This window comes from Mus musculus, chromosome 12 (assembly GCF_000001635.26).
Source record: "Mus musculus strain C57BL/6J chromosome 12, GRCm38.p6 C57BL/6J".
Taxonomy (NCBI): Eukaryota; Metazoa; Chordata; class Mammalia; order Rodentia; family Muridae; genus Mus; species Mus musculus.
Genome location: NC_000078.6, coordinates 34,164,164 through 34,186,973, shown reverse-complemented (window position 1 = coordinate 34,186,973; position 22,810 = coordinate 34,164,164). Strand labels below are relative to the sequence as shown.

Sequence of the window (22,810 nt, the reverse complement as noted above, 5' to 3'; positions counted from 1 at the left end):
GCACCAGGTATGTACATACATGTAAGCAAAAGTCCATACATGAAATTTTTATTAAAAAATTTCTAGTTATTCGTAGATAATGAATAAATGATTAAAATTTTATTTACTACAACAAATTTTAAAGGTTGTGTACATAGTCATTAGTAAACCTGTGGAAAATACAGCAAAAGAGTCAACAGTAAAACCTTACTTATAACGCCACAATAATTTCACACATTTCCTTTTTTGTTTTATATTTGTTTAGACTCTGGCGTTTTAAAATCAGAATCAACACTTCCTTTGGCCATTGATTATTCTTTTAAACAGATTCCCTCAAAGCATCCTGCTATTTCAGCCAGATTAAATACTCAGAATAGCCACAGGGTGTGGTTCCTAACGTGGGTGTGCAAAGTGTCCTTCAGTTCCCACTACTTTAACTTCTGAGCAGATGTACACTCCTTATCAGTTACGTTTCCCCCACACCCACCTCAAAGAAAGAGCTTCCAAGTTGAGTAGTTGGCCAACAACTATGATAATCTTTATAAGTTCCTTGGTACAAATAGTCCAATTGACTTCCAGGAGGATCACAAAAGATGGTATCTTACCAGAAATGTATGCGCATACTAATTTCAAGTCTTCTTTCCCAATATCAAATATTGACGTTCTTAATCTTAAGCCATTGGAAAATGAACATTGTGATATTCTTTTAAAGTAATTGATATTTCTCTTGTTACCAATAAGGTGAATCCTTTTTCAAATAGTTAATAACCAATCATCCTAACTGGGGATGTCCACTTGTAACTGTAATTTAAAGAATGATTTGAATTCTTCAGAATGGTCGGTTGATACATGACAACTCTTTATAATTCAGATGGGGCGTGCAGGTGCCTGTTGAGGGCAGGAGATACTGGATCCCTGGAGCTGCAGTTACAGGGTTTGTGGGCCACCCCGCGTAGGGGCCCTATGTGCCCTTAACTCCTCTCTCCGGCTATATGACTTTTTTACTTAAATTTTTTTCCATTATATCTGCACCTTTCTATTCCTTTTTTCGTGTTTTGCTTGAATTTTTTTTTTAATAACAGCTATCTGATCTTAAAACTTTGGGGGGGGGGTAATAATGCTTGAAATTGCCTATTTCTGTCCATTTCATCTGACCTGGTCTTGACTTTTCCTCTCAGTGTGTCAGTCTATTTCTCTCCTCCAAATGGACGTTACTATTCTTGTCTAAATGAAGGTGACTCTGTTCCCAGCCCATAGAGCTTTCCTGCATCAGGGTCATCCTGCTCTGTGACTCCTGGATGGAAAGGACCTGTGATCCCTGTCCAGTCCCTTGTCTCTCCATCCTCAGCTCCACTTTTAGTTTTTCTTTCTCCTTTCTCTCAAGCTAGTTTCCAACACATCGCCCTTCACTGCCGGCATTCAGTGATGTAAGCTCACCATTTCCTCTCTCCTTCATGGCTTCACTGATTCCGTGACTGGAGGATGTTCTTCTCTTCATCTGGAATTACTTTCTTTCAGTGGGTAATTGCTTTTCTTCCTTTAAAGTCATGTTTTCCTTAGCTATGACCTGAAACTCACTGAAAGGCTATGAGATAAGTTTAATAGGTCAAGTCTAATATTATTAATACAACGTATTGGAAATAATAGGAAAGACAAGATTATTAATATTGTTTCACAAATCATTTCTTTGCATGACCATATGTGTGTGCATGCTTGTGTGTGTGTGTGTGTGTGTGTGTGTGTGTGTGTGTTGGATGTGTATGCCTCTGTGTGTGCACATGTGTATGTATGTGGTTTATGTATGTGCCCATAGCATGTGTGGGGATGAATGTGTTACATGTGTGTGTGTGTGTGTTTGTGTGTGTGTGTGTGTGTGTGAGAGAGAGAGAGAGAGAGAGAGAAGGAGAGAGAGAGAGAGAGAGAGAGAGAGAGAGAGAGTATGTATGTGTGTGTGTGTGTGGTGTGCATGTGGAGGCCAGTGTTTGGGCCTCTTCCTCTCCTCTCTATTTTCTGAGCAGTCTCTCTTCTTGAATCATGATATGTCATTTACCTGTGTGGATCTATCAACCTGGTTCTGCCTCCCCAGCACTAAGGTTACAGATGTATGTCACCATACAGAGCTTTTACATGGGTCCCCATGCTTAACTAGCAAGCCCTTTTTACAGTCATCTTCCCAGCCTTTACTTGTATCTTTTAATATGAGGCTATATTGATGCCAGATAATGGCTGCGAAAATGATTTGGTCATAAGGCAAACATTCATGCATGAAAATTAACTCTTGAGCCATCTAGTCCACTGGAGTCTCATGTTTTACAGTTGCTTGGCAGCTTGCTTCACATGTCACAATAACACAATAGTAACATCATGGATCACCATAGCATCCAATTTTGAAAAACTGAAAATAGATATTGAAAGCCAGGTTTCTGAATATTTGTTAAAATAGCGGATGTTAAATTTTATATCTGGAATGTTTGGGTGTGTATTTAGCAACTGTTTTCATAGGAAACCAGTTGGCAATCTGTAGGCTCACTAAATATTTCTCTATTTTCCAAAAATAGTAACTCTCAGGGGCTAGAAAGATGGCTCAGTGGTTTAAAACACCTGCTCATTAGCTTTGCAGAGGACCAAAGTTTAGTGCTAAGTACACCTCACAACTGCCTGTAACTCCAGCTTGAAGGATGTCAGTACTGGCCTCTGGTAACTTCTGCACTCATGGGCTTCCAATAAAATCACATACAAACACACACACACACAATTAATAACAAGATAAGTCTTGTAAAATAATCAATATCAACTACTTTGCCTCAACACTATAGAAAACTCATAATTATTGTACCTAGGAATAAGTTGGAACCTAATGGCTGTCATCTCCCAGGCAATAGGAAACTACACTTCTGCTTAGAACCTTGTAGAAGCCCTGACATGCTCAGTGAGGAGCACCCATGTCTCCTAGCCTCACACAGTCTCATGGCTTAGACGCTCATCACGGTTCAGAATACACAGCTATCACCTTAAGATAAATCTGAGTTTGAATCATACTCCAATGAATTGATTGATTAAATTAACCAAGTCTCTTAGCCTCACAATAGTCTCAATGTCCTTACCTATAAACTGTGAGATTTATAGCTGAATAAAATGCATTGTTTCCAAGTAAACTGTCTAATTCCAAGTTTGTGGTGGGCATGACAAAATTGGGAAGTGTGTACTGAGAGCAAAACTCCATACCTGGCACATTGGGCCATGTCAAAATGGCTGATAAGTTTTTGTTGCTAGGACTGACCCTCAGCAAAAAATGAACTCTACTCTGGAGACTAGTTCTATCTATCCCCGTGCCATTTTAGCTCTGAATGAGATCTGAGGTCCCTGGTCATACCCTGCTCTCCCAACTGAGGACACAGCTTTTCTCTGAACTTCAGAGCTCCAAACAGGCCTTCTTTCTTCGTCTCTTTCTGGCTATGCCTCAGGGAACAAGAAGGATTTTAGTTACTAAATGAGGTTGCCTTTTGTCTTGTTCATCCTCACATTGTTATTCAATTTTATTTAAAAAAACCTGATGATGCTGACTCCCTCAGAAAGGCCACATCAAAAGATAGAGTTCACCAAAAATAATACACACTTTTTCCAAAGACACAAACAGTTCCTTGAAAAGGATGTCATGCTGTAATTTATTTTGTGAATTCTGTAAACCACAGAACATTTACTTACAGTGAAGGCTGACCTTTCTTTTTCCTTCTTTTTCTGTCTACAAAGTTCTCTCTTTGAGAAGAAACATAAAGAATAACATTCTCTCTGGTGTGTGTGTGAGTGTGTGAGTGTGTGTGTGTGTGTGTGTGTGTGTGTGTGTGTGTGTGTGTGTGAGTGCACGCATGTGATTTTATTGGAATCCTAAGTTTAATTTTTAGCCAGGGTCTTTTGGCTTCATGTAATAATATTTTATGGAATGCAATCACTTGTGGAAAGACCAAAGAGGGGCCCATTTGAAACTTTACAAAAAGAATATTTTGTGCTGTTGTTGGGGTGATGGGAAATGCAATAAGTTTTCTAAGCCCTACATGGCACCCCCACTGAAAGCAGAGAAATCCTAGGACTGAATGGATGGTAGTAAAATCTCTGTAGGGATTGTTTTGGATAAAGAAAGTAATAACAAGAAATGGGCACATAATTAAGTTTCCAAAGGTTACATGTCACAGTCATCTTATTGTCCCACTGCAAGGAAAATTTACTACACAGAGGTGGACAATTTTCCTGACATAAGTCCATGCCAACAAACAAACAAATCAGAAATTCCAGGATTTCTGAACAATACTCTGCTATTTCAGTTAAGAAGTTTTACTATCATTTCTGCTTTACTTTCTGTTCATTATAGCAGGGTTTTACAGCCACCATGTTGCTATAGAAATGAAAATAAACAAAGATTTGGAAAGAGACATGTAACTGGAGCTTGCTCTGCCCCTCTTGCCCATGTCACATGGTCTCTGCTCTTCTCTGAACATGTTCATGTTTCCCCCTTGCCTATATATTTGGTATATATTTAAGGGAATGAATTTGAAATTTTTTATTTTATTTCTATAAATATTTTTCTATAGACTTCTTAAATGTTTTATGCCCTTTAAGAATAAATCTGGAAGCCAGGCAGTGGTGGCACACGCCTTTAATCCCAGCACTTGGGAGGCAGAGACAGGTGGATTTCTGAGTTCGAGGCCAGTCTGGTCTACAGAGTGAGTTCCAGGACAGCCAGGGCTATACAGAGAAACCCTGTCTTGAAAAACCTAAATAAATAAATCTATCTGGAGGCCAGGGGGATGGCTTTCTTAATTACAGACAGCCAGGGCTATACAGAGAAACCCTGTCTTGAAAAACCTAAATAAATAAATAAATAAATAAATAAATAAATAAATCTATCTGGAGGCCAGGGGGGTGGCTTTCTTAATTACACTGGCTGTTCTTCCAGAGGACTGTAATTCAGTTCTCTGCACACAAATGGTGGCTTATATACATCAGTAACTCCAGCCATAGGAGTTGAGGGCTCTGGTCATGTACAATACAAAGACATGCATGCAGACAAAGCACCTATGCACATATAATACATAAATAAATACATTTATCTTTAAAAATAAGGCATCAAGCTAAAATTGGTTAAGACCTTGGCCCTCACCACGAGGGACTGAAGACTTGAGTTGTTTTAAACTGGATTGTGGAAGAACACAGGATGGATGCCTGTTCATTCCAAGCCCTCGCCTTTATAGATTTGAAGGATTGATTTAGGAATGCTTATAAAGCTATTTATGTAAGACCATCTGTAAGTTGCTTGGCCCACATTTGGAATCATAACAAATTATTTCTTAAGAACCACTGTTGTGAAATTATTGCCACATTTTTGGCATATTAAAATACATGATATTTATATACTTTTGTTCAATAATGATGGAAATAGAAGTCCACAGCACAGATAGTTTATATATACATGTGTATCAAAATACCTTATATTGTATATTTCTCAGCAGAAGAATGTTTATTTCGGTATTAGCTCTCCTATGGCTTCTGAAAACTCCAAGCTCAACATGTTTCTCACAGTTTCTTATTCTGGTGTACTGACTTTTGTAGGTCAGATACCAGTACAGTGTTTGACAATAGCAAAGTCTGTGCATTACTGTGTTGTTGTTGTGCTTATCTGTAGTTTTTCTCAGCTTGCTTTACTCAAGTGTAAAATGTTGCAGAGAGCCAGCATCATTTTTATGCAGTAGAATAACAAATATTTTACCAGGAATATAATAATATTATATGCTCTGGAAATAGCCTAGAACCAGAAAGAGATACATTTGGGAAAGTATTTCTTTTCTCAGTAGGGGTTTCTATTAAGTAAGTTCTCTGAATTTCTCAAAGTTTATGGCTACATGGCACATCTCGGACAAGTAAAACTCTTTAGTCATTTAAAGTATTCACTTTCTTTTAAAAGCATTGAGTTCAAAATTAGCACTGGTATTTTAATATACTAAAGCAATATAAATGTACCAAATGTCATATTGAAGACTATTATGAAAAGAGTATACTTTCTAAACTATAACACATTGAATATATAGGAATACACACGTATATTCCTATATTTCAATACAGAATATGTTGTTATACTAAGTCTGCCATCTGTAAATAGTGTCCTCTGTGGACAGTTATGCTACCTTCATTGTTGATGGTGGCTGGGCTTGTCTACAGAATCTAACATCAACCAGGAAGGATGAGGGCAAATCAGGAAGCATAAGCCCACAAATGTGACCAGAGAGAACCTTGAGTTTTAGGAAACAAAATGTAAGGAAAGTGTGTGACATAGTAGCTCTGGGATCAGAAGTACTCACAACATTTTAGAGCTGCATCTGACTTCACAGATAGGTTATCTAGGTAAGCCTTGCTGCCCTTCAATGAGAAAGCAAAGACAATTACTAAGTCCATAGAATTAGAAGTAACACCAAGAACAGAATCTGGATGTGTTCATTGGAATGTAAGCATCTTAACTCAGGAACATTACACAAGGAAACCAGAGAATTCAGTTGTGAGGTGGCAGCCATTGGGAAACATTGGGGAATTTGACCCCTTCTTGAAAGACTGTTATGACCCCTCTTCTCCATGCATGTTCCAAAGCCATCAAAGCAATATTATTAGGGACTAATGCTTTTCTAGTTCAATAATTAGTTGGAATAATGAAACGAAAAAATATGTAGGTCAGTGTACAAAAGTACAAGTGGGAATTTGTTTTAATCAGAATTATGGAGACAGAAATGGAATCTAGGAAACCAAGGGGAGGGCAATAGATAGCAACAGGTTATAGAGTTTGGAGAAATGAGATCCACAGCTTCTGCATGGCCTGTGCTCTGAATCAAGCATGCTTGAAACTCCTGCCCCTTGTGAGTGCAATGTATAGATAACATGAGTAGGTCAAGCACTCAAGCACTTATGTATCCTGACAGTTAGCTCTCCTATTCTGACTTTGGGCTTATAGCACTTTACACTTCTGATTTTCATACAAAAAACAAAACAAAACAAAAAAAAAACAAACAAAACAAAAACAAAACCAAAAAAACCAAACAAAAACAAACAAACAAACAAACAAAACCCTATTGGCATCCAAGGAAGCCACAAGAAAAGGCAAGGCAATGACCTCTACTGAAGCAGCCATTACAAATGTTATCTCTGAAATGTCCTAGCCCAAGGAAGAGTGGGAGAATCAAGAAAACTTCAGCTGAAATAAATGGAAAGAGAAATCAAACATGACAGAAGGCATTCCATTTGAGATTTGATTAAACAGCTATTTGTTGTCTACTTCCCATGTGTTCCTTAGGCTTCTGGTCAGTGAGCAGTCTCTACTTGTCTCTGGGGAATAGGCTTTTGCAGTGAGTAAAGGCACCACAACATAAATAATGAACATCAAATATAAGTAAGTAAGTAGGCAAGCAACCCTGCAAATAAATAAGTAAGTAAATAAATAAGTAAGTAAATGAATGAATAAATAAAGGTATGTGGCATGTGAGTTGTATGGAGAGAGAAGTAAAACCGAGCTGTCAACCTTAGAGAAGTGTTAGCACCACTTTATATTCTCACTTCTAGCACACAAAGTCCCAGTTCTTCATAGCAAGCAAGGGAATTATCTTTGAATGGATGGATAGATGAAAAAGACAATACAGTACTTACATCCAGTGGGATACTATTTGGTCTTTAAAAAAAAAAAAAGTTTTTAATGCATATTGCCACAAAACATTATTTAGGCTGTTAAGACACTCTTTTAGCCAGAGTGAGTCAGGCATATTTGTGATTAGTGTCCTGGCAAAGAATAGGAGGACAGAGTCAAAACTGTGTTGGACTGGCTTACTGTCCAGGGATATGTAGGTCATTAAAAATTTGTTTTGCCCTGAGGGGGATGATGGAGATCTGACCAAATATGCTGCCCTGGCGAGCTGCTTTCCAAATGAGGCAGAGGGAGCCATCTAAGCTGAACGAGAAAAATGATTCTGAATCCATTTAGGGTGAGGATGCTGATAGTCCCGGGGAGGGGGGCGGTTGGTAAGTTTCTAGATGCATATTCTAAGTGTAGACAATGAAGTTTCTTAATAAATTTGTTACAGTGAAAAAGAGAGTTACCAAGGATAGAAAATTGAGACAGAAATAACCAGCATTGAGTGTACAAAAGAAATCATGTATGTCGTTTATGTGTGCATGTACACATACTCTGGGTGTTTGTGTGTTGGAAGTTTATGCTGGAGTATTCTTGTAGTGGGGAGCATTTGGGGTGTGGTGATTGGATGTGTTGGGAATATGTATATGCATATATTGGGCATTTCTATGTGTTTAGTGTATGTATTGTGTGGGTATCCGTTGGAAATTTGGTGTGTTGAGGACATATATAAGGGTATATATGCACAAGAAGAATGTGTGCTAAGCATATATATATATGTGGAAGAGGTTGTTGGGTATATGTTTTGGGGTGCATGTGTTGAGTGTGTATGCATTGAGAGGAGGGTAGGTATTGGATGTATTTGAAAGTGTTTAGGAAAGTGTGTGTGTGTGTGTGTGTGTGTGTGTGTGTGTGTGTGTGTGTGTTTGGAGTTGGGCAGGAAATATAAGATGACTAGAAATAGAGGACTTGAGTCAGGGCTTGTGTGGCTGATTGTAAACAGCAGCCATATTGTGTGTGCTCGGTGACCGCTGCACAGTGATCTTCCCCATAGAGGCCCCGTAGTGTTTTCACAGTAGTCCAAAGGTGACAGAGAGGGTGGGAATGTTTCAGGCATCTATCTAAATGTGATGCAGTGCTGTTCTTTGCCTGTCCCAGTGTAGACTGTCATGAAGAGTTTTCCTGAGAAGTGTTGTTCCTTGTCTGTCATGTACAAATACAGGTACATGAAAGTATTTGTACGTATTGTCATGTGTACTTTATTTTGTAAGAAAACCATTTAAAAAAAACAGAACAGCTTGTATCATTTGGGAATATCTAATCCATAATCTGATGCCTTTAAGCCATGACCTACAGTTACATATACAAAAAATGTAGACACGACTTTTCATCTGTGATTCACATATGCATGAATATAATATGCCATTGTACATGAGCTGTGCATGGGAATGAAATACATTGTTTGAGGTAACATAAATGGGAATATGGTATGGCCCTCTCCAATCTTTCAGGGTCTTTTGTTTTTTAAGAATTAAATTCCCCACAAGAAGACTAGCAGTCTCAACTATCCTGGACCCCCAAGATCTCTCAGACACTGAACCGCCAACCAGGCAGCATACACCAGCTGATATGAGGCCCCTGACACACATACAGTAGAGGACTGCCTGGTCTGGTCTCAGTGAGAGGATGCACCTAACCCTCAAGAGACTTGAGGTCCAAGGGTAGGTGTGAGGGAGATGGGGACATCCTCTTGGAGATGGGGGAGGAGGTATGGGATGGGGAGCAGTGTGTGTGGAGGGTAACAGGAGGTGGGTAGCAGCTGTAAAGGAAGATTAAGGAATAATAAAAATAATACAAAACAGAATTAAATTCAAAACACTTCTGTAGCCTCCAATGCCCCACCCACTGTGGCTTCATTACCAGATATCTGATTCTGGCCATATCCAATAGTCTTGTACTTTTAGCTCTGTGTTACCCCAGTAGCTTCTTCTAGTTCTCTGAGTACCTTCAAGTCCCAGTCAGGGCATTTGCACATGCTCTTCTATCCACAGCTGCTCTTCGCTTCACATGATCTTCCCTACCCCGTGCACTGTCAGTTTCAGTGAGTCTCTGTGTACCAAGCCCAGACCCACATCAGTCATTCCTGTGGCCTTCTGGGTAATTTCTGTTTTACCCTAGTTCTTATTGTCCATCTGAAATCAGGCGCATTCAGGGTAGTATGGCTACAGAGTGCATGATTGTTCAGATACTCTCTCTTCTCAATTAACATATGAAGAAATCAGAACTGTCTGTGAACCCAGCTCATGCTAAAAGTGGGAAGTAAAATCCACTAAGTGAAAGCAGTGAATGGGTTGGAGTTGCAAGGTGTTCTGCAATCAGCCACTCAGCAGCTTATGGGGACCTCCTGTGTGAGTATCTTGTTAGGAAAGGGAGATACAGATCACGTGTCCATAGTGAGCAAAAGCACAGGGAAGGAACCCCTTTTGGGGATATCCTTCAATAAGACTTGGAGTAATGGATTCAAATTGTCAGGGACATAGAGCGATGACTGTGCCTCTCAAGAGGCTGCCACATTCTTTCTGAGCAGCAGGCAGAGCCTGGGTTCCCTTGGCCCACAGCTTCCTCTACCATCTCTACCCTGTATACCACAGCTAGCGCTCTTCATCAGGCTCCATATGCCTCTCTGTGTGGTCACATGTATGCTGTTGCATGTGCCTCAGTAACCTATCTTCCTTGTTTTTGTTTTTGTTTGTTGTTTCCTGTCAATCTTCTTCACTAATGTCCACACTAATTCTTCATTGCTGGTGGACTTTCTCCCTGTTTTTTTTTTTCATCGTCATAATTAATCATTTTATTAGTTTACATTTCAAATTATATCTCCCTTCCCAGTTTTCCATCCATAACACCCCATCCTATCCCCTGCCCCATCTCCTTTGCCTCTATGAGGGTGCTCACCCACTCCCACCTCATCACTCTAGCATTAAGCCACCACAAGACCAAGGGCCTCCCCTCCCAATGATGCCACATAAGACAATCCTCCGCTACATATGCAGCTGGTGACATGGTTCCCTGCATGTGTACTCTTTGGTTGGTGGTTTAGTCCCTGGGAGCTCTGGGTGATCTGGTTAATTGATATTGTTCTTTCTAAGGGACTGTAATCCCTTCTGCTCCTTCAATCCTTCCCATAGATACTCCTTTGGGGTCCATGGATCAACAAAGAAAGAGAACTTCAGACCAATTTCCCTTATGAATATTGATGAAAAATAGTCAATAAAATTCCCTGAAGTATCTCTTCCTGGCTTGTTGTTGTTGTTGTTGGTTTTGTCCCTCCTGGTTACTCAGTCTCCTGTATGCGTTTGAGTCTTAATCTATCATACTGCAAAGACATTATTTTTCCTTTTTAATTTTATAATCAGTTGTCTGGCCATAGGTTTACAGACTAGCCTGGCTTTCTGTGCAGTCTTTACCTCTTGATTTTCATAGATGTGAGCAAGAAACCTCAAGAGTTTATCATGAGGATTTCTTACCATAGTGGACCAAACTTTCCATCTGTAAGTGAAGATAAACAGTTCATATTTAAATTGTTTATTGTCAGATATTTAGTCATAGCACTGAGAGAACTAAATGGTATGTACATTGTGAGTTCCAGATCAACCTGAGGTACATGGTGAATCCTTACCATTAAGTTGTGTTTGTGTGTGTGTGTGTTTGTGTGTGTACATGCTATGGGTTTATATATGATATATTTATTTGTATATATGTTTGAGACTATTATCTATTGGCTAAACTATATGTTTATATCCAATTGTTTATATGTTTATTTTAATGTGTTTTTCTATACTCGGGTTTCATTATGAGTCAAGATATGCTTATTTCCCATTGCTACTTAAGAAGGCACTGGATGATGTTAATTTTTTTCTAATTAGTATGTAAAACAGTTACTGTGGGATTAACATTCTAGAAAATGGCAAGTGTCTGAGTGGCAAAGCAAAGAGAGGTATTTGGAGGTCACCAACATCCACATGAGATCACCAACATCTTCATGAGGTCACTGACATGCACAGGAGGTCACTGACATCCTCATGAGGTCACCAATATCTACATGAGGTCACCAACATCTTCATGAGGTTACCAGCATATACATGAGGTCACCGACATCCTCATGAGGTCACTGACATCCTCATTAGGACACCAACATCCACATGAGTTTAGAGTTTGTCCATGCATGCTTGTCATTAAAGAAGAGTCATTAAGAAGCGTAGGATGGACATTAAGACTATCTTAATGATCATCCTGGACGTTAGCAGGAGGAAAAGCTCTTAGGATGTTTGGATATCTTCTAGTGGTCTTTGCTGATCATATTTCTTTAATATCTTGTTCTCAGCTCTGCCTCTTTTCTTCCTCTATATCTATTTCTTTGCTGAGTATTTCCTTGGAGCCAAATATCACTCCTCTCTTCTCTAGTTCCTTCTATATCAAGTTCTGGTAGTAGTTCTTTTTCTAACTCATTTTTCTAAATAGCTCCCATTTTTATCCCCTCAAATTTTGTTTAAAAATCTGTTTGCTAGGGAGGAGAGATGATGGCTCAGTGGTTAAGAGAGGTGCTGGTGTCAGCATGGTGGTTCACATCTGTAACTGTTGGAGCCTCTGAAACTTCAATTTCAGAGGCTCCAACAGTCTGATATTTTGGGTACTGCATACATGTTAAACATACAAACTCTTGCAAGCACCTATGTATAAAAGTAAATTAAATAAGCAAATCTTTTTTTTCTTAGTTTTTTGAGGCAGGGTTTCTCTGTATAGCCCTGGCTGTCCTGGAACTCACTTTGTAGACCAGGCTGGCCTCGAACTCAGAAACCGCCTGCCTCTGCCTCCCAAATGCTGGGATTAAAGGCGTGCACCACCACTGCCTGACAGCAAATCTTTAAAAAAAAAAAATTAAAAGTTAATTTGCTGATAACAGTTACTTTGGGATTAACATTCTAGAAAATGGCAAGTGTCTGAGTGGCAAAGCAAAGAGAGTTATTTGGAGGTCACCAACATCCACATGAGGTCATTGCCAACAAAAATATGATGTATCTAGGAAGCACTATATGGTGGCAAGGGAGCTGTCAGATGAGATGGGGGTGCTCATTGTTCAGTTAGTAATATTTCTTATATGACACTTAATTTTTTAAAGAATATTAAGAGTTTCAGAAGTTTTCACAATAGTTGAGTTTTACATGTGTCTTTTGTATTCTCTCATGTGAAAAAATGCATAGAATCTGTGAATATTTCTTACTTTAGTTCTTTTTTAAAAAATTGTACTCAAATGGTGACTTTTCTCTTACCTTAAATTCTCGAATTCTTGACATTTGTCAGTTGATAATTCATTCCTCTTTGTTTCCTTTCTGCTCAGTTACAGCTCTGTTATTCTATGAACTCATGACTACTTATCTGATTTTATGGCTTATAATCCACTGTTAGCATTACCTTTTGTGTTTGTGGAATTGTGCCAGCCTCAGCCACCCCAGGCTTTTCTGCTCCAATCCATTTGCCCTTGAGCACCCCCTCATCTCTTCTGGCAGCTCCCTTGCCACAATATAGTGCTCCCTAGATACATTATATTTTTGGTGGCAATGTCCTGGAGTCAATAACTTTTCAAGAATTTCCAGTTTTTAAAATTTTTTTTAAAATTCGAAACTGACAATAGCACATTAGCTCTATAATGACAGATTTTTGCTGTTGGGATGCTATGATTACTAGGAAATGTATGATAACTCAGACATATATGTTTTGCTATTGTCTTTAACAACAAACCCCATAAATGCCTTTGAGGAATTTGTTCAAGAAAAATTATACTGCCTTTTCTACTCTGTATTTTTATAAGTCTTTTCATCTTTCATACGTGCCTTAGTAAAGTTTGTGTTGTTGTAACAGATTATTATTATTGATACAGAACATGGATTTATTTGGAAAATGCTTATGGAGAGTATAGTGTCTAGGATTGTGGTGCTGGTGTCTGGTATTGGCTCCCATGCTGTGTCATAAGATGGTGGAAAGACATACAAAATAGGCATAGGACAGAGAGGAAACTTGGCAACCTCATCTGTGCATCTGGAGCCCACTCCCACGGCAGTGGCAATGATCCATCCTCTAACAATGGTATTTAATTTCAATAGGAGTTTTGGAAAGGGGACACAGGCTGTAGTAGATATTCTAGCTCTGTGCCAACATAAATAGAAGAGCTTAAAAACTTCTGCAATATCTCTTTAAAATATACAAAATATGGGGCTGGAGGGTTGGATCAGCACTAGCTGCTTTTCTGAGAAGGTGGGCTGTATTCTCAGCATGAGCATAGTAGCTAACAATCATCTTTAACTCTAGTTCCATGGGAGCCAACACCCTCTCTATACTCTGTGGATACCAGGCACAGCAATACACAGATATGCTATGGGCAAAACACTTGTGCACATAAAATATATTTTTTTAATTTATCAAAATAAAGAGATCTGGGAAATATTGGTTTTTTATGAGATATAGGCAAAAAAGTGTTTTATGTCAACAATAGGAAAATACTTAAAATTGTTAAAATTGAAACTGAATAACTTTTAGCTATTACAGTGTTTGCAAAAAAGTAGACAAAGTGTACCAGTTGAAATTAATGATCAAAAGGTCACCAATGTTGCTCTCTGTAACCAGTTGTTGCCATGTAGTTCTTTAGCTTAACAGAAAATTTGCAGAATATTTTGCATTAGAACATCACACAAACTTTCTGTAGTCATAAACGCACAGATAGTTCATTCAGCAAACAGTTGCCATTCTGAACAAAAGTCTAAGAATGTATCATTTTTAAAGCCTAAGAATTGCTCTGAAGAGAAACCACAGTATTTAGAATGTATACTTTGAAGTAGAAAATTCTACCAGATAACATGGTATCCAACTTCCGGTTCTTTTGCTGTAACAAACAATATGACCAAAGCAACTTGAAGAAAAAATGACAGATTTTTGCTGTTGGGATGCTATGATTACTAGGAAATGTATGATAACTCATCCTACACTTACAGGCCAATGTCCTTTCATGAGTGAAGTTAGGTTATGAACTGAAAGGATGGCTGGCTTGGGTATTCATGTAGCATTATCTCTAGTCAAGTGAGTACAGCAGAAACTGTGGAAGAATGCTGCTTGCTATCTGGCTTGCTCGACCCCAGGACCATTTGCCTAGGGATGGTGCCATCAATGGTGGACTGGGCCATCTTGCATCAATTAATGATCAAGACAGTTTCCCAGAGACATGCCCACTGGCCGTGTCTCATCTAGGAAGTTCCTCAGTTAAGGCTTCTCTCTCAGATGATTCATTCCAGCCTGTGATAAGTTAAGAACTGAAGCCAACTGGGATGTGTGGTAGGTTTTTTTCCCCCACCGAGTTTTTCATCATCTTATTTTTGGAGTGAATAGACCTGCATACAATTCAGTTCCCTGAGTTGGACCTTGATTGAAAACCATTTGTGAATCCAGAAAGACAGGCAAAGTGAATGTGTTGACTGTATCACAAATAAACCAGACCAGCTATGTGCTAAGGAAGTGTCTAGTACCCATCAAAATAAAGAGAGGAACTTGAGAAAAGAGTCTGGATTCCTTGAGAGAGTTTACTGCAATGTCTTAGTAGTACATGGTCATTTCACTTTGGGCCTCAGTGACTGATTATACATGATACTCCATGATGACTATACATGATACTCCATGATGACTATACATGATACTCCATGATGACTATACATGATACTCCATGATGACTATACATGATACTCCATGATGACTATACATGATACTCCATGAAAGCAATGTCAGAACTGATAATTACTGTTGAAGAAATGAATATTATTCATCTCTTCATCTTCAGATCATGGATCCACCTAAAGATGCATAGCATTATTGGAAAAAATTAGAAAGTTATACATAATGAGTGGAATTGCATTTTTTTACTTGGTTTCATTAATGACGAATTCAGACTTAGGTGGTTTTCTCAGCTGTTGAGAGGACTACAATGAAGCTTGATGGCCAGCCAGCATTGCATGGTAGCAGAAAATATAGGAAAAAGTGTTGAGTTAATTTACATATCTCTCTAGATAAATTTCACTTAGATATTTTCTAACTCCAAATTCTCATTTATGGCATTCAATCAAAATTTCTTTAGGTAAGACTGGTGTGTTATTATTGTCAAAAAATCTGAAGGTTTTTTTTTTTAAAATAAATCAAAGAGCTAATTATTCTACTACCTCAGGGTTATTCTCAGAACACTTGTTCCAGTTACTTCTCACAGACAGAAGTCTTACTGGTAAAATTCACAATACTGTGCTGTTTCCTCGTTTTATTAAATAGACTTTGGTATTTGAATTTTTATGATGGCACTCTGAGCTTCAAGCCCTCATAAACTTTTTTCCCCTGAGTTCCTGCAATCATTTTCTCTCAAAACTAACAGGGATGGGAAGGGTCGGAGCCCTGAGGAGGCTGAGAGGTGAGTGCTGATGTGTCTAAGTGGGGCCAGCAGGGGCTGCAGCCAGCAACAAGGCTGCTGCATTCCTCATGTGTCTGGCCTTGGACTTGCTTAGACGTCATAATCTGGATCCTATTAAGGGAATTTTGTGTTTTTCCTTTGTAAGAGTCACCCCCTACCATGACAAATATTTTAAAATATATATAATAAAAATATATATTTATATATTTTTTAAGTTGGGAAAGCAAACTTTTTCCCAAAAGAAATTTATAGTTCAAATTTATACCAATTTTTTACTAACTAGAGCAAGCTAGGCTCTCTCTAAAGCGTCAATTTTCCTCTGTAAAACATTAGCCTCCTTTGGAAGAAGCAAGGATTTCTTTTGTTATAGGCAATGGGGTAAACCAGCTTCAGATGTACTTGTGCTGTGCCGTGCTTCAGAATGTACCTGCAGACTGTGGTGGTCTCAGTCTCAAGCTAAAAACACAAACAAACAAACAAACAAACAAACAAAAGACAAAGAAGAAGAAAAAGGAAAGAAAAGATGAAAGAAAAAAATCACTGTATTGGGCACTAAAATAACAGTGTTCGCGTGTGAAGGAAATGATAAACTTTGAATCCAGTTTGCGCTTCCCCACTTCTTTTCCTGGGAAGTGACTGAAGCTGTGCCAAGTCATTTTTAATAAAGTAGGGCTTCCAGGTACCCACCTTTCCCATGAGTGACCACTGCCTTTTCACCGTGCAGGACTGTCGTGATGCCTGTGGCCAGAGAGTTTGATCCAGATATGGTCCTGGTTTCTGCTGGATTTGATGCATTGGAAGGCCATACCCCTCCCCTCGGGGGTTACAAAGTGACAGCAAAATGCAAGTATCTCTTTCAGGACTTCATGAAATGCTATGACACCATACACCATTTAGATCTTTAAGATGTTTACTACTTTTTACATGAGTTAGTAAGCTTTGGGGAGACATTTGAAAATGATTGGTGGGGTATTTATGGCTGTTTCATGTCTCTGGAGAAATTTTCATTGAAGAAAAGCAAAATGGGTTTCCTATTGTTAACCTGATAGACATATTAGAAACTTCATGTATTTTAGGAGTCTTAGTTTTCATTTAAAGACTAAAATGATATGACTTCTGTTTACAGTGTATCAACTGATCTGAGAACTCATAAGTCTAGAGGAGCTACTGAGCTTTTCGCAAAAAGAACATAGTTGCTACCTAACCACATTGTACATGAAATGGAAATAGGCATTTAGCAATAATGTTATGTGCTTCCAGTCAAAATACAGACTCGATGGTGCTTCAGTAATCCCAAGGGTCTCTGAGGTCAATGCTGCTCTTCTGCTGGTTGCAGAGACAAATTTTCTGGCTGTGTTCCATAGTCACTAACTACCCAACAAGGAAATGAACTTTATATTTTATTTCATTTGAAGACTACAACACCATGGAACTTAGCTAGAAAGAGGATTTTCTTTAAGACCAAATTTCTTGCTCTGTGTATGAAAGCAAAGCATATCTATAGTCCGTGCATATAAATATACTTTGGCACTGTGTGTACCTACTGAGCAAGGAAAAAAAAAAAACCTGTAAAAACTGCACAGTGGATGGTATCCAGTGTTGTATGCTTTGGGGGAGTTGAAAGGCAGACAAAATGAAAACAACTCAAGTTGCTTTAAGTGGGGGAGATGTGTTTGGAATGAATGTGCTATATTAATTTGAAAAGAACCAAAGAAAGAGATTCATGCCAACCTTTGTTTTGAGCTGGCTCCTCGTGTGAGAGCATTTCTGCACTCTAATTATTCCAGTAACATTGTTAGGTAGTGGTTATATTTAACCTCTATTATTTACCCAGGATTCCTGGTGCCTTGTTGTCTATCGAAAACATATTAAGGCAGGCAACTGTGCCCAAACAACAAAATATAGATAATTCATGAGTTTGCTAAAATTGAATACGGAGGTGTTTTCTTGTAATAAGTGTCTTTATGGTTCTTCTGGTGATGTTGCTCTCAGAAGTTAGCTCAAAGAGAAGTCAGTCTTCCCATTGCAGATAAACCTCATTTGAGGCAAGGCTGGCGACTAGTTTATTTTTAAAAAAAGAAACTCAAATGATATAAGATACATGGGAAGAAACAGAGAAATGAGGGTAAGAGGCCCTTCTCATTAAAGCCAAGCAGCTCCCTCGGGGGTTGGAAAACTGCTGCTCCTCGAGTAGAGGTGGGGGAGGTTTCACCTGTCCATCTCTCAAAAAGAGAAGGGACTAATCATTGTGTTAAATTTTGGAAATTTTGCTTTAAATCTCAAATGTCCCATTAAAAAGTAGACTAAAAAAATAATAACAATGTGGTTTCTTTTGGTTACAGATACTAGAAACATTGACTCCAACACTTTTTTTTCTGCTTCAGTAGTGCCAATCAGCTTTCATCGCTGAGATAACCAACTTATCCAATAGGTAGGGAAGGTTTGTTTCAGCTGACAGAGTTTGAGTTTGTAGACTGTGGGACTGTTGTTGGGAAGCCGTGATGAAGCCATACATTATGGTGGGAAGCAAGTGGCAGAGTACAACCGTTTATCTCAATGAAAGTGACAAAAAGAGATGGGATGGTACAATGCTGGTGTAATTCTCTTCAAGAGCATGGCTTCAGTGACCTAAAAGCCTCCTACCAGCCCCTAACGCTGAAATCTCCCACCTCTTGCCTGTAGTTCATCCTCAGGACCTCAGACCCAAGTTCTATCAATCAGAAAGCAGTGAAGTCTTCAATATTTTAAATATACTAACGTATGTGTATTCATACAGGGTACATTTTATTGCTTTCTGTCCCCCACATTCATTTGAATGAATATAGAACACTCTCAGCTTTCCTTCATCAGTTCCTGGCCCCTGCCTGTTTTCCTCCTTAGCTCTCTTCTACTCAAGAAGACCATGTACCTCTTTGCCAGTGTTTACTACCTAACAGAAGCAGACACACCTAAGGTTATCAATATCCAAGCATTGCTCTTGGGTCAACTCTTTGCTATTACCTAAAGAAAGCACATAATGCGGGGCGGGGGAGGGGGGTCTTAGAATGCAGAGTGCATGAGAAGTCATCCTGAACAGTTAGCAGATTTCATAACTGGGGTTAAAATAGAGTGTTTATGGATTTGTACTGACTTGGCATTGAGTGAGCCATGCACTGGATTTCTTCTCACTAAGGGAAAAAAAATCATCCCATCCATCATATGCAAAATAATTGGAATGTGCATTCAAACACTCTTAGTGGGGCCACACCCACAAATGCCATCTGGGACAACAGGAACACCAGCACCCACTACTGAGCAGCTGCACGTGTCACCTTAGGGAGGCTGCAGTCTTCACTATAGAAGTCACCACTTCAACTGTGTGGGACCTGGGGTTACTGCACAACTTTCCAGAGATTCACAACAGGCTCTGCACTGGCTTGCTGCATGCTGATGCATTCCCCTTCAGCTTGACAGACAGGCGATTAAAATTGAGATCTCAGCGCCCCATGCCAGAAGTCATCCTCCAAGTGTGGAGTCCCAGAATAAAGTTGAAAATGGGGTACAAATTTGAAGTAAATTGTGACTAAACTATATGAAAACAAATATTCAACTAAACTTTTTCAATTCTGGCTAGACTCGTTCTTGCTCCAAGTAAAACACTGGACGATTTGATCTGAGAGCTGTTTTGAGGATATTGTCGTTTCAGACATCTGAAAATTTATTTCCTTGGCACATCGAATTGGATTTTTACAGTACTCTATTTTGTATTTTTGAAAGGAAAAGAAAGATCAAGTCAAAACAACAATGGATTTTGCTCATTTTAAACATCTAAATAGCTGCCTGACTTTAAAAGAAAAGAAGAAATCCTGGTTCAATGACAAATGTTTCAGCCTAAATACAGAGAGGCGATTTTTACATTAAAGGGGATCCCCAGAGCACTGTTTTCTTCTTTCTTCATGTTTTGGTTATACCACGAAACTAGAGCATGAAGGGTGGGTTTGGTTTGTGCTACAATTGAAAACTTTGTTCTAAAATGGAGTTTATAAGCATTTATTTACAATTTATATTCTTCTTACATCCAGATCCAAAGTTAGGTTGCATTTCAAAAAGCGGCATTCTTTGCTCTGTGCCCAGAACCAAATGTGACATTGAAGTTATCCATTTATCTTTCTAAGTATTCTGGTTTATATCCAACTGTCTTTGTGTTATAGTTTAAGATGTTAAGATTTTATATACATAATTATAGTTACAGTTATATACTATGACAGCAGTGCTATATCCAAGGTGATTTGTCACCTCAGAGTTCCTGGCTTTGAGGTGCTGTCACCTCAGAGGTTAAAAGCTCTTTAGTTCAACCCTGTTTTCCAAGTGGCACTTGCTTTCCTCTCTCCCCTGGATGTCCACACGCTCTGTTTTCTTTGGTATGTAGTAGTACACTCTGGTGGGCAGACTGCTTGTGACATGTGAATAAGAATCTTTGTCCTTTGGGACTAAAATGATAAGCATGTCTGATAGACTGTATATTATTTTAAAACCGTATACATTTTTTGTCTTAGTAAGAACCCTGTATATCTAGTTTTTCCCAGATAATACAGCATCACTTTTATTGAATTTTTGAAGGAGAAATGGGCTAACATATCTCAGAGACTTGCTTTCCTACTGTCTCCTAGATTGAGAGTTACTTTTCCGCTGTTTGTCAATCCCCTCCTCACTCCGAGGGATACAGGTATGATAGGGAGAAAGCATAGTTATGGCCAAGCACCTGCTTCAGTGGACCCATCTCTCCCTGGGAGTTAGTCTCTGGGAGGAACAAATGCTTCCTTATTAGTTAGTCTCCAAAAGACAGTCTCTAAAACATTGAGTGCTGATCCAAATAGCAAATAAGTACAAAGGAAGAAACTTATTCGATAGGCAGACTGTGTTGGCTGAGGCCATCTGCCTATAATGTCTGCATGTGCTGCATCTTGGCACTGATATGTACATGGATGGCTGAAGCTTAGAGTGCCCTTCATCTATGCATTTTGCTGGTCCAGAGTTAAAAATAGACTGAGCCAGAAAATGCGTTACGATGCAATTGACTTCTCTTTTTTACTGTGCCTTTCTCTTCAGCGGCTCTGTATCTACCATAAATTGCACTTTTAAAAAAATCTCCAATTTTCTCCTCACTTAAAAAGACTCTGATGGCATTTAATTGTGTTCTTTATTGTATAATTCTTCTCTTCTCTAAAAGAAAGCATTCAGCCTCCAGGAACAGTCTATCTGCCAGTTGTGTCTTAGTTATCTGTAACTGAGAAGCCTGTGACTTCTAATGACAGAATGTTAGCCCCCGGACAACAAGGATGGAGAGAAGAGTATCTGTAATTGTTAATACCAACCTCAAACTTCTCTCCTGCATCCCTTTATATGAGGGTAAAAAACTGTAGGAAACCAGCTGGGTATGGTGACACATGCTGATAAAATCTCCACACTCAGAAGGCAAAGGCTGGAGAGAAACTCTCGTGAGCTTGAAGCCAGTCTGCTCTAGTGAGTTCCAGATAATCCAGGATTACACAGTGAGAATCTGTCTCAAAACTAACAAATAAACAAACAAGCCTCAACAATAACACCTGGGGAGAAGGGGTCAGTACTGACTCTCCAAACCTTCCCACCACCACGCTATCTTCTGAAGCAGCTTTCTGGTATGATTCTGCACTGTTTTCAAAGACTAGTCCAGTGTCTATGGTATTGTCCACACCATTTTTAAAGAAGTGAAGCTGGTGATATAGATCTTCTACAGCCTTACTGCTCTGTAAACGAGTTCATTAACCATGGCTATTCTGATTACAGCCACTTCTTTTTCATTTTGAACTGCAGATACAGATCTCTCATAATATTTTTACTAATACAAATCAGTATTTCTAAAAATTGTTCTTCACAGTTGTGACTTCTAAATATTCTCTGTTGTTGTGAATGGTATTGAAAAAAATTCTAATAGTTAAATGAGGAAGTCATGATATACTTGTAGCTCTGGGCCTTGGAGAAACTGCCTTCCCTAGCTATTAACATCTGATAGTTTTTAATTAGTGAAATAAATTTATTTACATCTTTGCTAGGCAAAACAGGACTAGAAGATTATTGAGTTCTTTAAATATTAAATAAGCATGAATAATTACTAGAGAGGATCTCTCTTTGTGTGTGTTGTGTGTGTAAGAGAGGGGGGTGGCAGGATTTCTTTGTGCCATGCTAGACTGAAATATGTGATCCTTCCAAATGAGATACCTTTAAAACATATTCCACTATGTTCACATAAGTTTTTTCTTAGCTAGAAAAAGCAATTTATTGAGGATCTAAAGAAATGTCATCTATAAAGAATAAGTAATTTACTAGTATAAGTTAACAATCATGAATTTTATTGTTGAAATCAATTCAAACATTCTAAATATTAAGTTAAATTAAATCTTGACATTTAAGTACTCTCTTGAAATACAAAATATGCAACATATATACTATAGTTCCCTTTAAGAAGGTTTAAATTCTTACATAAAAGGATAGAAGAATGGTCAGAAGTCCCAGAAAGCAGTCCTGGATTTGGGGTAAATAGTAGCTGATTATTGCTTCAATGTAAATCATTGTAGTCCCTGGGTGTCTCACTTGCTACAGTCCTTCCCTAGTATGCACAGGCCCCTATCCCCAGTCCTAAGCAACACATAACCCAG

The 22,810-nt window shown here is 38.7% G+C and overlaps 1 protein-coding gene across 27 annotated transcripts in view; it reads left to right on the top strand.

Moving 5' to 3' along the window:
• Hdac9 (histone deacetylase 9) overlaps nucleotides 1-22,810 on the top strand; it is an 869,516-nt gene that overhangs the window by 730,122 nt on the left and 116,584 nt on the right. For all 27 annotated transcript variants that reach the window (XM_030246984.1, XM_006515264.4, XM_006515266.1 and 24 more), the window contains one exon: nucleotides 16,861-16,979. In XM_030246984.1, coding sequence (XP_030102844.1) covers nucleotides 16,861-16,979 — 119 coding nt within the window. The remainder of the gene's footprint in view (nucleotides 1-16,860; nucleotides 16,980-22,810) is intronic.